The following is a 14,880-nucleotide window of genomic DNA, read 5'->3' on the forward strand; positions in this document are numbered from 1 at the left end:
GAGGATGCTGTAGTCGGGGTCGGCCCCGGCGATGGACTCCGGAATTCATCGCGACGGTATTGTTGATCTGGTACCGCTGTAGTTGGACTTCTTGCTAATCAGTGGCAATCATGCTTAGACGTGGAGCACGGGGAAAACGAACATCGGGGTTTCAAGGTGATGCCAGTTGGATCAGCTGCGTGATCAACCTTGTCAATACGAGTAAGTATAGTGATTGGGACATTGGTTTCATATATTTCCGGAGCTGATAGAATCGTGTCACAACAGTCATCGGTGCCGGCGTTCTGGCGATGCCACTCGCCATCTCTCGCATGGGAATCGTCCTCGGTATCTGCGTCATTCTCTGGTCCGGAATGACCGCTGGACTCGGCCTTTACCTTCAAGCTCGATGCGCACAGTACCTCGACCGAGGCAGTTCGTCTTTCTTCGCCTTATCGCAGCTCACATATCCCAATGCGGCCGTCGTTTTCGACGCTGCTATCGCGATCAAATGTTTTGGAGTAGGGGTCAGTTACCTCATCATTATTGGCGACTTGATGCCAGGTGTGGTACAGGGCTTCGTTGGTACCACTCCAGCATATGACTTCCTAGTGGACCGGCATTTCTGGGTTACTGCTTTCATGTACGTTGTCCAGCAACTCTCAAAGTTGAGTTGGACCTGTGCTGACGACTCATCCCAGGTTAATTGTTATTCCTCTCTCTTATCTTCGACGTCTGGACTCTCTGAAGTATACGAGTATCGCCGCTCTGGTGTCAATGGGCTACCTGGTCATACTGGTTGTCTATCATTTTGTAAAGGGAGACACAATGGACAATCGAGGTCCCGTCCGTCTGATCCATTGGGCTGGTCCCATCCCGGCGCTCAGTAGTCTTCCAGTCATCGTCTTTGCATTCACCTGCCATCAAAATGTAAGCCGCCTGCACGGTCTTGACTACTGACATAGCATGCTGACAGGAAGCAGATGTTCTCTATATTGAACGAAATTAGCAACAACAGTCACTTCCGGGTGACAGGCGTTGTGCTAGCCAGTATCGGAAGCTCTGCAGCGACGTACATTCTCGTGGCCATCACAGGCTATCTCTCTTTTGGAGACAATGTCGGGGGTAACATTGTGAGCATGTACCCACCAGGTGTCTGGGCGACCATTGGACGTGCTGCTATCGTCATGCTCGTTATGTTTTCATACCCGCTTCAATGCCACCCGTGTCGAGCCTCAATTGATGCAGTGCTTCGGTGGAGACCTAAGCCTGCTGCTGGAAGCGATAACTCGCCTCACCGTCACCCTCTGCTCGGGCCAAGGGGCCACCGGGCTCCCGAGCCCATGAGCGATCTGCGGTTCTCACTCATTACGACGACAATTCTTATACTAAGCTATATCGTGGCGATGACCGTGTCCTCGCTTGAAGCGGTATTGGCGTACGTTGGTAGCACCGGAAGTACCAGCATCAGCTTCATCCTTCCGGGCCTTTTCTACTATAAAATTTCGTCTCCTGACTCGCCGACCCATCAGCGACTCATGAAAGAAGATGACGAAGCAATTGACAACATACTCTCCGACGACGAAAATTCTGACGAAAACGATATCGAGGGCGGCCAGAACCTTCCACTTACCGACAGCGCAATTCTCCGACTTACCAACCGACACTGGCGTAGAGGCCTGCTGCGGAAGTTGAGTTTAGCGCTCGTGGTATACGGCATCCTTGTCATGATCGTGTGTTTGATTGTGAATACATTCTTCATAGCTTCGCACTGAAATCGTCATGTCACTATGATGAATATGGTCGCCTGCTATCGTCTCCCTTTTATGATAAGCTTGATTCGAATTATTCCATTGCTTTTCCTCCCGCGTCCACTTCATCATTCTTTCGGAGCAGGCGTGTCTGGACAACTTTCCTCATTTCATAGTGTGCCTTGGCCGAAACTCCTTCCTTTCTATGTTACCTACTTATTTACTGCTTGGAGCTTTGTCACTGCGATACCATCCATAGGCGTTGGAAGGGTCAGTTTGGATCGGCCTAGCTGATACGTTTACCTTTTTTCTTTTCTTAAGTTTATCACCTTTTTCTACCATGTTTACCTTCTACTTTGATAGATATCGGGTTCATTCCGTTGAGTCGTGAGATCATCATACCAAGAATGCTTCTTGATCAGGCGAATGGTGTTTGCTTTGATAGTATGATGGCAATTTATCATATTACCAGTTTTCTGGACTACTTGCTCAGGATCATTCATGTAAGCTTGCATACTGCGTATCTGACACAAATCATAGCTTGATATTCTGAATATAAACTACTATTCTGAATGGTGCTGGTCACAACAAGTAAGAATTGCCTGATTCCTATTATGATAGAGATTCGATCATCACTAGAGCCCCGACTGTAGCAAAGGAGAACGAAAACAGATTGCAAGGGGGAACGCTCATTAATAGAATACGGGATAAACTATGGTCAAGGGGAGCGAATGAAAATAGTTGAGGTTTGGTAGTTAGCCTGGAACGTTGCATAATAAACCGCCAATAGTGCTGTCATCTTCAATTCGTTATTGCTAGATCGTTGGCGAGGTTGAGTATAGGGTGTGTTTGACCATCTTTAATTCGACTGGTGGCCACCGCGTCTGATGTATCCATATCGAAATTACTTACTGGTTGTTCTGATTGTTCAAAATCCGCAGAATAGCCAGGAACAGGTTGAGGATGTCCAGGTAAAGCGAGATCGCAGCGGCGATCTCCTCCTCAACGTGGTAATGGCGCATAACCAGCTGAGTATCAACGAGAATATAAGCCGAGAAGATCAACGCCGCCAACCCACCGTAGATCAGCTCCGCGGTGCTATTGTACGGGAAGAACGCCGACATGAACCCGAAGAGAATCAGGAACCAAAGGCCCCCGAAGAGATAGGGCATCCAGTTGGTGAAGTCGTATTTGGTCTGGCAGGCGAACAGGGTGAGCGCGACGAAGATGCCGAGGGTGAGGATGAGCGCTTGGACGACGATGCGGGCGTCATAGAAGGAGGTCACCACGCTGATGGAGTAGGCTTCTAGCAGGGTGAAGCCAGAGAGGAAGAGGAGGTTGGCGGGGTAGCTCTTGCGCTTCCAGTACGTAACCAGCATGAAGCCGAGGGCGCCGAACACGGAGACCATCATGAGCCAGAAGTTGGACTGGATCCAGAGGCGGTAGCTCTCACTGAAGAAAGAGATCGAGCTCATGATTGTTGTGAGAAGGAGCTGGATGGTCCTGATCGCGGAGATTATTGTTAGAATGCCAGGCGCTGTATGTATCGCTTGCGAGGGGACCTGCTTACAGGATCGCGTAGACCTTGCGAATGAACTGCATACGGATGGACAGGGTGCCCTCCGCAACAGTGCCGCCAAACTGTGGAACGCAATCAGCATTGTTATCTACCGATAAGTTCAGGGTCGCATACCTTGAAGTCGTCGGGGACATTGTCGTCCTCACGGCGAGGCGCATCACTGCTCGCGGTTGCCTGATAAGATGGCGGGGCCTGAGGGTAGGGTTGGTCCTCGAAGGAGTCCCTTTGAGGAGCTGGTTCGTATCTGGTGTTGGCAGCCATTTTGCTGCAGATTCGAGACCGAAAATTCTCCCTGTGAGTACGAAAATGGCTGAAAACGATGAGACCTCTGATGGACGAGGATGGGAGGCGACAGATAAGCTCGATATGATGAGGCCGGGGGGAGCTTCCAGACCATGTGACGTCTTTTATCACGTGGTGCAGCCGTAGCATAGAACGGAGTCGACAAGTCGTCGAACATGGAAGAAACAAAGAATTACAAAAGAAGGCCACAGAACTCGTATTATCAGTGATTGTATTATCTATCTTCTATATTCGTAAATCATGGCATAAACAAATCAGTTAGTCATTAATCAAAATGCTACCGTTTAAGACGCCAAATATGTGCAAGAAATCGGTTCATATTTCCGACGAACTCTCCCAATAGTCCATTACTTGGGTGTTCTTCGAGCGTCTGCATCTGGCAAGCGTTCTGACACAGCTTCATCTGTGTCGGTATCTTGTCGAGGGTCAACCGGATCATCTTCCTCTTCGTCACTTGTGTCGTCGGTAGTCGTCGGGCCATGGGCTGCAGAAGCCCCAGTCAGTTGATCTGGACGCTTCCTCCGCTCGAAGTCTTGAGCGTGAGCAGCCGCCATGAGCGAACCAACGCGAGAAAGGCCGCGCGGATGAGTACTCAGCCCTGGTGTAACTGGTGTTCCGTGTTCAACGTCTGCAGGAGCGGACAGAGGTGTGGTTGCGTGTTGATCCTGAAGCTGCACATCTTCTCCTGGACGGTCCACTTCGACCTCGGGGGAAGCCACTTCGTAAGGCAAAGGAACATCCCTTGATGCTCGGAAAAGAAGTACGTTGGTGCAGTGTTCATTCTCCACGCGAAATATCGTCCAGACGCCCCTTCGAAAGATCTCAGACAGGGCGACCATAAAGCTCAGTAAAGCTGAGTGTTGCATATCCCTGGCAAAAATAGCATAGTAAATCCAGTTGAAACGTATGATGACATCGGCGACCATCGCGGCGTAGTAGACCCAAACCTTTCGGAATGCCAAAACTTCGCGCAATAGTGGATGTTTGGCATAGGGATTTCCCAAACTCCAGTCCATAATCAAGTCCCAAACCGAGGTATAGACGGCGTTGAGCAAAGCAAAAGTGACAAAGGGAGCCTGGAACCGCGTCATCTTCTCGATACGGTACATGCTCAACGTGGCGTAATAAAGGACTCCGAACATGTATTTGCCAAAATTTACGAGGTGTGGAAATACGTTCTTCGTATCCCCATAACGACGGAGGCATTGCAATGCTCTCCAAATCGATGGTAAGCACTGGAAGAATCCTAGGAGCCGGGAGTGGGATGAATTGCATTGTGGAGCATTGTTCCAGTGATGTGCGTAAAGGCAGAAGAATAACTCGATGTTCTTTCAAACATTAGCAGACTGTCTTTTAAGATGCATTGGATCGAACTCACCCCCATAGCGTATGTTTGCGAGCAATACATATCGCCAAGGAAGAAATCGCGAAACTCGACAGGGTATAAACCAGCAAGCAGAAGACGCCACTATTTTGTCAGCTGAATGTCTTTGGGATAATGCAAAGATGACTTACGTTTGAATATGCCCACCATTTTCGACTTCTGTGGTATAACACACGCGCAGGCAGGAACAAGATAATCATTGTGAGGCCGACCAGCACAACAGGCCAATAGACATACATGGAATTTATGGCGAGGAAATTAAGCCACATAAACAAGCCTAGCATGAACATGAAGAAGCAAGGTAGCTGTCCAGAGTTAGATAAACCTGAGACATATGAGGCAAGGGATCGTACCTCGGACAACTGACGCCAATCAAGAGCATGCCGGGTGTCATATTCAAAGACAAAAACGTAATTTATCTTAGTTTTAGTCCAGATCATGCAGTCAAAGCAGAAGAGGAGAAAATGAAAGACAATAAGAAAGTAACCGCCATATATCTGCTACAGTCAGTTACGAAGCTATTCGTGACAGCACTGCCATCTTGTCCAAGGCGACACTGACCTGAAGTAAATAGCTGGTTTGGACCTGTACACTAGGGTCCGAGTGCTCAAGGTGCCGACTGGCGTAGATCAACGACTGGATGCAGAACAAGATGCCGGCCATCGAAAGAAGTCCGGCACGGAACGTGTTTGGAGAATAATCGCCCGACTTGTTGATCGCATGGCGAAGTTTGGAGATGGTGATTTTCCGATTGCCATGCTCGAGATAGCGAGCATATAGGTCCTCGGTAGCAGCCATTAGGTTCTCCACCACTTCACTCTGCACGAACCACGCTTTGTTGACTCTCTCCGACATGTATCTCATCGTAGGGCGTGCGTTGACCAGCTTGTCATATTTCTTGTTGATCTTCCGGAAGGCAGTGCGATTAAGGTAGGCATACGCCTTCAACAGCTCAAGTCCGCGATAAAACTCTTGGAGTGCATATTTCAGCTTCCGTTTCGCAAACCGATAAGTGACTTCATCGTTCTGTGGGTCCTCTGGCCGGCGCATAAAGTCTCTACGGCCTGAAACTGCTTCGGGATTCTGCGCTTGAAGTGCAGCCGGCGTGTTCATCTGCGCCAGCGCTTCGGAGTTCTTCCCAATGCGACCACGGCCCAGCAATGTCTCCTTCAGATGAAAGGCACTGAGAGCATTCAAAGCGCTGAATCCGTTCGACTGATGCGCCTCATCTTTCTTGGCTTTTGACTTGGCGCCCAAAATCTCTTGTATCCGCCTATCTCGCATGATATGCAGCTGTTGTCGGAGGACTTGTAAGCGCCGGGTGGCTTCATCCTCCTTCATCTGGTAGAAAGATTCGATCTTGGCCAGTTCGCTATCCAAAAACGCAAAGAATTCATCCTCCCGTCGTTCGACCTCTGATACGGGAGCGTCAGTTTGTGCGCGTTTCTCGGGCGGTTCCCAGTCTGGGTGCGAGAAGACACGCTTGAGGATCTGAGAAGTCCTCGTAGTGGAAGGCCCTGCCAAATTGTTTCTCAAGCTTCCCTTGCTCCCCGCGTGCTTCGCGGCAGGACTTTTACTGGCGGCATCATGACACAGACTTCGATTGGTGTCACGCCGAGCCATCACGGGGGACGGGGTCTTCGGTACACCTCGACGTATTGTGTCTTCTGGCGGCGAATAGGAGATATCATCCTTCGGATCGAGTGCTGGGTCAGGGAGCTCTAGAGAGACTAAATCCGAAGCTGCGCCATGCTGTGGGGGTGACGCTATGATGCTGCCATAACTTCCCATGACCGCGGAAAAGCGCGATCCCGGGACTCGCAAGGGTTGACGTTCATCGCGTTGGCCAGGAGTCGATCTGGACGTCGTCGTCGCATAGGCATCGCCCCGGATCGGGATTGACGGGCTGCGGAACGAGTTGGGAACTTCGAGTCTCTTGCTGTCTGAGGCTTGACCAGGCGAGGAGCGAAACGTGCCAGAGGGTGTAATAGTCTGATCACCAGGCCCAATAGCTGTACGTCTGAGAGACGGATGCCGAGGACTTCGATTGGCCTTTTGAATTGCCCGAGCGATAGCTTTGACTTTCTTCTTGCCGGTCTACTCGCAGAAAAATCAATGTATCAGCACGAGACCATGTGATTGAGAGATAGAATTTCATGACACAGATAGCCTACCTTGTAATCCAGGTATTTAGCACGCCATTCAGGAACCAGCTCCTGTTCTAACTCTCTGAAGATCGATCGTATGTTAGCTCTCTGCCATTTGTGCGGGGTGAATGGAGATCGGGGATCACGAACTTGGCGAACTTCATCCTGGGGAGCAGACGGGATTGTGCATGATAATATCAGACGGAATGAAGACAGGGGCCTGGATGATCAAACTTGATTGGATCCCATTGGGAGCTTAGGGAAGATCTGCCGAAGGATGAAGAGGCTGCTAGTGATATCGAGATATTACTTGCAGGCGGCGCGCTCTTTGGCTTCGTTCAATTACGATAGCCGGGGATAGTCTGTCTAGTCGGGGAGAAAAAAAACAGCCATCACACCAGGAAAGGGAGTGACATATGAAATGTCCTAGAAAATTGGAACAGAATCACGAGTGCAAGCAGTGCGCAAAAGCTCCAAGAGACAAAGAATGAAGATCAGAGGAGCTAGAGAAAGAATTAGTTTGGTAAAACCACAAGAAAACTTTCAACCCGGTTGGAAAAAGTTCGTCATCAGAGATTCTGGCGTGTTTGAATCTGCCAAGAAGTAAGTAGATCCTAAGGCGGATAAGGTAGGCGAGGTAGACTAATTCTCCAAGGGAACAGGAAGAAAGGCAGTCAATTGAGTAAAACATGGTCCTCTAGCAGTCTAGCTACCTATTAGTGGTCGTATCTGGCAGCACTTAAGCAGACGATAGAGAAAATGCACGCTGGTTGGTCAATCACCTTCGACAGGCGCACGTGCAGCATGCGACGAGTTCATTTGTGCATCGACCACGGCGTAGTTTCAGATCATCTGGTTGGCTGGTAGGCATTTTGATATTTACTAAGGTACCTATTATTAAATCGGAAGAAAAAGTCTATCTCTCTAGATGATCACTCGATAGAAGAGCTTATCGACCCATCGCACATCAAGAGGGCTCTATGGCTCTATTCCCAGGATGTTCTCATCAGAGCGGTCTTGATCCGTTAAATCCGTTGGTTTTGCGCTTCAGGAACCACGTCGGGAGCCTATTAGAATCACCCTTGCTCAATCACCGTAGACATGTGACTCTGTGATATGTGGTCCAGGCACTGCGAAATGGCGTCAAGCGACTTGGACCGACTCATTAAAGTTCAAAGTCCGCAAAGTGACAAAATGCCAATGCATTGTTGAAATGCTGAAAGCACTAGAGTTGTGCACCGGGAGATTCTCGTGCAACTATCTACGGATAAATAAAGCTGATATTCGTGCATATCGCCCGTCTAGGCGGACTCCTACATACCGGATATCTGCGCAACGCTGCCAAGACTGGTGGCGTCACTCAAGGACATTTGACTGTTGTTTTTCTCTCGAGTTGCGTCATGGAGCGACACTATCAATGATCATTCATGTATGAAAATGTGAGAGCAACTTGATCATTTTCAGCAATCATGCAGAGATATTCAATTCATGTCTATCATCCATCACCACTGTTCTAACCTATGTACATGTTGTCTGGCCGTCCCGTACAGCAAGCGTTTACCAACGGTCGACAGGGCGGTCGAAGCGCTCGTGAGGTGGGTAGCGACCCGGGTCGTACTCTGGAGCACCCTGTCGGTCGATATAGTGCTCATCGTACATGCGTTCAGCATTTTCCTTAGCATGGCGACGAGCGCGTATCTTATCCGCCTCATCAAGTCCCTTTGTTTCGATGAGTTTATCGACCTCAGCACCGACGAACCCTGCCAGGGCCTCCTTGGCGAAAGCGTGGCTGACAGGCTTGCCTAACAGATTGAGATGCTATCAGTGCTTGCTAACATACTAAGTAGGGTCCGATATACTTGCCCTCCTGGCGTTGGTGGTCCTCCCAAGCCTTCATGCCGGCAAACGAGGCAGCTCCAGCAATGAGCTCGTGAGACAGGCTGCTCTCGTGCCTGCGCTCGCCGTACACCTCACGGTGAGCGTCGTCGGATTGTTCTGGATCATGTCATTAGTCTTCGAACACGACGAGCAAAGACAGAATGGAGGGCAAAAAGAGAACGGGACCCTTTCTAGATCCTAGCAGGAGGGCTTCCCAGATTCACATTCAAGGTTGGTGAAAAGGAACGACTTACCCCAGCCCCAAGCCATTTTGAATTGATCTGGTGAAATCAAGAACGCGTTTAGGAATCTAAAGGCAGTTGAAAGGTGCTGTGATAGTTGTGCGATGGGATAGTTCGGGATCACAGATGGGAAGGCAGTCTGCTCAACTTATATCCCTGCACATGGCGGGGTTATTAGCTACCTCAGGGGACTCAAATGGCCTCATTGTCCCTCATAGGCCATCGTCTCAGCGTCTATTTTCATAACTCCACTACCTAAGCCTTACGAGGGTGTAGAGGAGATCGGATGGGTCATCCTGCACTCCCTATTCGTGAGAGTGGTGTAAAGGATATGGTAATGGTATGGCAGCACCTCTCTACGCAGTAGTTAGCACTACTCCAGAGAACCTATCCTCGCTGCTACCGTCCCACGATGTTTCGGATTACGTGGATATGGTCGCAAGCGCTACAGCGTCTGTCCAATGTCGGGGACTTGCAAGCTGCGGCGTGCGACTCGGGGTTGGAGGCGTCTCCATACTCCAGCTAGTGAAGCAATTGCTCCACGAGGACGACGGAGCAGTTTCAGCTGGAAGAATTGCCTCAGATTTAGGCAGTAGCATTTACTGTTCGTAACTGTATTATTACCAGCAACACGGCCTCGGATCTGAACTCAAGATCACCATCCCATCCCCTCTCTCCTGTGGCACCGATCCCCAACTACAGTAGCTCAGATTCCATTCGACCAGCGCCGGAACATTGCAGCCTTGAGTGTTTCCATACAAGTAGAGAGTATCCCATGCTACTGCTGCTATATTATTACTTTTCGTCTGGTAATGAGTTCTTACTCCGAAAGGTAATAATGAAACAGAGTCATCAATTCAACCGTGGATCGACCGATACATGGGTCTTCTCCCTCAGCCGTACTCTGGATAAGCCATAGTATCCACACTCCTCTATTTAGCACTTCAGTATCGAATGATTCGACTGAGCGACTCAGCTAGTGATGCTACCGTCAATTTGCCGAATCGCCGAGGAATTGGTGAGACCGCCAAGCACTCTTGTCAAGGCTTGTCTATCGCCCTGTGGTTACTCGTACGGTCGTCGGTCGTACAGCCGTACGAACGCGTGCTTACGGACCGTTGCCTACTTTGCTATCCTCTACGAAGTCCATGTGCAATCCGTCGAAATAACTCCATCTCCATAAGAAGAGATGTATGCGTCCAGTCACTGACAAGAGGGTGGAGCGCATCTCTTGATTTTGAGTCTTCGTACGAAATCCACTACTTACTGGATGCTCCCCACTTCAAAGCTCCATAATAGGACTCACCGTCAATAGTGCAATAGGAGAAGCTTCTACGTTGCATCATGCATGCATCTGCAGCCCTCAGAAGTGGCGGTGTACTACCATCAGGTCCCAAGCATCGTGGCTGAAGCTGGATGGACTCAATGGAGTCCAGTCGGTGAAAGTGAAACACGAGCTAGATATGTTGTAGTGTTTACGGCCCAAGTACCTTCGGATGAAGCGGTGTCCTCCTGACCGTTCAATCATCCAATGCTGTCCTGGGCTCTGCAGAGGTGCTTCTGTGATACTTTGTAGTTGTTACCCAAGTATCCACGCCAAGGAGCAGTATCGTCTCAGTAAATGACTGAGGTGATGGGTCAGGTCTTTTGACCTTCCTTCGTGCATACCTTACTCCCTGATGTTGCATGTTTGTGTCGCGATTTTGCCGCTTGATCAGGAGGAGGTGCAAGACTGAGGGGTACTGAGGGGTACTCCGCACAGGGTTCTGTTATCCGAGCTTGCATCTGAAACTTCAGCTTGAGTCTCTTGACGAAGGACCGGAAATGGATTCCAGGAATTTCAGGCAGAGCGCTGCGCTCGTTGTGGCCTGATTTATAAGGCATAAACTGAGCTTGAGCTCAGGACGTTCTCCATCACCGGCGTCATGTCTGAATCTGGCTCCTCTCGACGTCTACTGCTTACTGCATGAAGAACCACAAACAATGGGACTCTTAATCTGACATACAAGGAAATCTCTACCATGCTATAATCATCTTACCACCCAATTGAGGACATAGCCCAACTCCCACCCACCGACCCCACACCGATAAAGCTCTCACAGCTACCTACTACTGAAAACAACATCTCAACATCGACCACACCTACCTAGTGCCCCAAGTCACAGCCGAAAAAATGACATCCAAAAAAACCCCCTCGCCAGCCGACTTCCCCACCACCCTCACAGTAACCATCACCCCTCCCCAGAGCCCACCCCGCGCATCCCACCCCGCACCACCAAACATCCTCCTCCTCCTCCACGGCCTCGGCGACACAGCCGCAGCCTTCACCTCCTTCGCGCGAGCCCTCAACCTCCCCGAAACCACCATCGTGACTATTCAAGCGCCCAATCCCCTCCCCTTCGACCTGGGCGGCTTCCACTGGGGCGACGACGTCTCCTTCGACTCGGCGACAGGCACGCTAGACATGGACGCCGGGTTCAAGCGCGCAACGACCCTGCTGGTAGACGAGGTGATCCGCGGCGTGCTCGTGCAGAAATGCGGGTATCGGCCGCGGGAGATTCTCATCCTGGGGTTCGGGCAGGGCGGGATGGCTGCGTTGGTTGCTGCGAGGGAGCTGAACGAGCATAAAGCGCAGGGTGCGAGTGCGAGTGCTGGGGGTGGTGCGGAGGATACGTCTCTGTCCGGGGTGATATCCATCGGGGCGCCGTATCCCCTGTCGGGGAGTACGGTTGGAGCGAAGAGCCGGACGCCGGTGTTGCTGGTGGGTGGGCGGGAGCCGACGGCCGTGAGTGATGGGGCTATACGGCGGACGAAGCAGGTCTTTGAGTTTGTGGAGGTCCATCAGTACGCGCGCAAGGGGGATGGGATGCCGCGGAACCGGGAGGAGATGATGCCCGTCATGCAGTTCTTTGCGCGGCGGTTGCGCAGTTGGCAGGGTGTACCCGAGGGGAGTGTGGAGATTACATGAATGATAGAAACAGTAGTAATGGTATTGTACAGTACGTTGATCTAGAGATGGGCGTCTACTAAGGTGCGTTAATCTAGCTCTTCAAGAGCTTTCCTGGCTTCGTCAATGCTTTGACGGGCCGTGTTGGCTGGCGAGGCTTCTTCAACCCGTCTTCCTCCCTCCTGCGCAGTTGTACGCAGGTGCTGCTCCGTCTCTCGCAGAGCGGTTCGCCCATCCTCCCGGACTTCTTCCTCCCAGAAGTTTCTGGCGGCATCCCAATTCTTCTGCTGTCGCCGCAGAGAGTAGATCAAACCCACTGCGGCCATTGTGCCTGTCTCGTAGATGGAGGCAGTAGGGAGCGAGACGTATGTCAGTGCGGACAGCGCGGTTGTCAGCGTCGTAGTCGATAAGCTGAAGAGCACCAGTCGTTGCGCTAAAGCCTGCAACGACGGCACGGTTGTGTCTAGAAGTTTTGCTCGGCTGTTGGTAATCTGCGTCGGCCACGGCTCCGCTGGTTGCGCTGGCGTTGTCTGAAGCTCAGTACTATTCGAGTTTTCTTTCGCAGGCTCAGCGGGCACCTCTTCGGTTGAAATGCGTGGTGCTTCAAGCACGCCAGCCTGCTCGAATTTGCCCGCAGTCCAAATCACCTCCTTCTCCGCTCGGCAGAGATACTTCTTCTCCAAGATCTCAGATGTGATCATGCCAATGTCGTCCACTCGCCAGAACAGCTTCCACCATGCGAGGCCTTTCCATGGCTTGCTGGCGAATCCTTCTTCGAGCGAACTCTGTAGCTCGGTGTGAGCCCTCTCCGCCCATAAAGATACAAGTTGGACCAGTTGCTCGCGGACCTCTTCAGGGACCGACTCGATCTCTTGCTCCAGAATCCTCCTGCTTTCCTCTGTGAGCACACTCGTCTCCGCGGAATCGATCAGTGCCTCAATCAGAGTCTTCAGAGAGGGATCCAACGCTCCTGCTTCTGTCCGCAAGGAGGACAGCCAATCCACCACCGGCTGCACACCACTCTGATTCCACCCCTGCTCGTACAGTGACGCATTCTGCACGGATTCGCGAAATTTAGCCAAGGCGACATCAGCTTTGTCGAGGTCCACAAAGCTTATGCGATCGCTCGCCGATTCGGCAGCAGTGCCAGGCAGTGCTATAGCGCCGTAGACCAATCGCGCTTGTTTCTTCAAGTCCGATCGAGCAACTAAGCCGCTGTATGCGAGTAAACCATCTACGCCCTTTCCACAGACAATACTCCTGTGGACGGGGTAGCGCACTGCATTGTGCCGACCGGACTGCGAGATGGGTATCGTCACCGTGGGCACGAGGAATGTATCCGCAGAGAGTTGGGCGGGCGAGAACTCCGTCTCCGCGCCGAGCGTAGAGACCAGAATTTCAATATTGCCTTTCTTCAAGATCGACGAGGGCACCGAGATTGTAGGTAGGAGGTCATTGGGGATCGTCTCCGATACTTCTCCGTATCTGTCAACCAGTCAGCGTCTCAATTCTACGAGGCAGCGAGGCTTAATACCGGATCAGCAAGCCCCGCGACATATCCGCATCCTCAGAATCTAATACATCCTCCCAGGGTTCCCGAGAACTCAAGGGATCAGCAAGCAGCAGACGAACGAGCCTGCGAGCAGCCGTCGCGTCATTTAAACCGAGGACTGTAGACGAAGCCATCATTAGCCACTGTTACAATCTCCTCAATCCCTTCCACATATCAACAGGTACTAACCAGCTACGCGGATAAGCGGGACTTCCGACTCCAACCCACGCAAGGCAAGCTGTAATCGGCTGATATTGACCTGTTCCGGCGCGGCATCCCTGACCCGATTCAAGGCTTCATACAGTTCCCTGAACCGTTCCGGCACGTTCCTCCGAGCGCTGACCAAGGACGGCGTCGCAAGTTGACGGCGGCACACATTCGTCGAGGGTATCGATGGCGATGATGGCAGGTGTTTCTGATCTCGTCGCGGAGTGACATTGCCGCGGGGACGCGTTGTCAGGCTTCGTCTCCAGATTGAGCAGGATGGGCAGTAGAAGATCGATCCATTGTCCGAGGGCCGCGATAGGCTCTTCGAAATCGAGCTGCGGAGATTGAGAGGCATTGACTCGACGCGAGTGGTATGTTGGTGAGCATTTGGAGAGGGGAGAGTGAGCTGAAGCAAGTCTTCCGTTCCGCAAAACGGGAATTATCGACTTGTCTTGGCGGGATGGCAATTGACATAGCAGTAGAACAACATGGGTTACCACAAAACCAGTTCTTTTGTACCTTAGCCAGGGGTATTTTCGTGGCTTCTCAAATCGAAAATTGCCAATAAATGTCTACAAATCGCTCTACGTCTACCAGATAAGTCATCCCAGTGAAAGAGTGGAAAGCATTGGTTGTATAGACAACGGTACAACCGAAGAACCAACAATATCCGCTACCATATACATATAGCGCAAAGAAAACCATGGTGTATCAATTCATCAGCTCGTGTAGTCGAGGCGTCACGGACGCGTCGAGAATTCTGTGCGGAAATTACAGCTATGTCCCCGTCGCCAGAGTCGCAGTCATCACTCGTCACATTCAACCAGAAGGTATGACAGGTTGAATGCAAAGGGAGCAATTTGTAACCTTGTTTTCCTGCGCCCTCACTGGATTCCGGGTGGTCAAAACCT

The 14,880-nt window shown here is 51.1% G+C and overlaps 4 protein-coding genes across 4 annotated transcripts; 2 read left to right on the top strand and 2 right to left on the bottom strand.

The window, feature by feature from the left end:
- Positions 1-110: 110 nt before the first annotated feature.
- ALT_6749 (vacuolar amino acid transporter 5) lies at positions 111-1,754 on the top strand (the record flags this gene model as incomplete). Its single annotated transcript, XM_033561907.2, has 4 exons — positions 111-201; positions 268-622; positions 681-909; positions 963-1,754. 4 exons carry the CDS (start codon positions 111-113, stop codon positions 1,752-1,754), a joined length of 1,467 nt encoding a protein of 488 aa, XP_033417798.2.
- An 884-nt stretch (positions 1,755-2,638) lies between these two features.
- ALT_6750 (Bax inhibitor-1 family protein) lies at positions 2,639-3,570 on the bottom strand (the record flags this gene model as incomplete). The annotated part of the gene is made up of 3 exons (XM_033561908.2): positions 2,639-3,233; positions 3,301-3,371; positions 3,424-3,570. 3 exons carry the CDS (start codon positions 3,568-3,570, stop codon positions 2,639-2,641), a joined length of 813 nt encoding a protein of 270 aa, XP_033417799.2.
- Positions 3,571-11,436: 7,866 nt separating this feature from the next.
- On the top strand, positions 11,437-12,231 carry ALT_6751 (alpha/beta hydrolase; the record flags this gene model as incomplete). Its single annotated transcript, XM_033561911.2, has 1 exon — positions 11,437-12,231. The coding sequence occupies one exon, from the start codon at positions 11,437-11,439 to the stop codon at positions 12,229-12,231; it is 795 nt and encodes a 264-aa protein (XP_033417802.2).
- Positions 12,232-12,299: 68 nt separating this feature from the next.
- On the bottom strand, positions 12,300-14,324 carry ALT_6752 (uncharacterized protein; the record flags this gene model as incomplete). Its single annotated transcript, XM_033561912.2, has 3 exons — positions 12,300-13,695; positions 13,745-13,880; positions 13,952-14,324. The coding sequence occupies 3 exons, from the start codon at positions 14,322-14,324 to the stop codon at positions 12,300-12,302; spliced, it is 1,905 nt and encodes a 634-aa protein (XP_033417803.2).
- Between the last annotated feature and the right edge of the window lie 556 nt (positions 14,325-14,880).

The sequence above is a fragment of the Aspergillus lentulus genome (genome assembly GCF_001445615.1).
Source record: "Aspergillus lentulus DNA, contig: Alt12, strain: IFM 54703, whole genome shotgun sequence".
NCBI lineage: Eukaryota > Fungi > Ascomycota > Eurotiomycetes > Eurotiales > Aspergillaceae > Aspergillus > Aspergillus lentulus.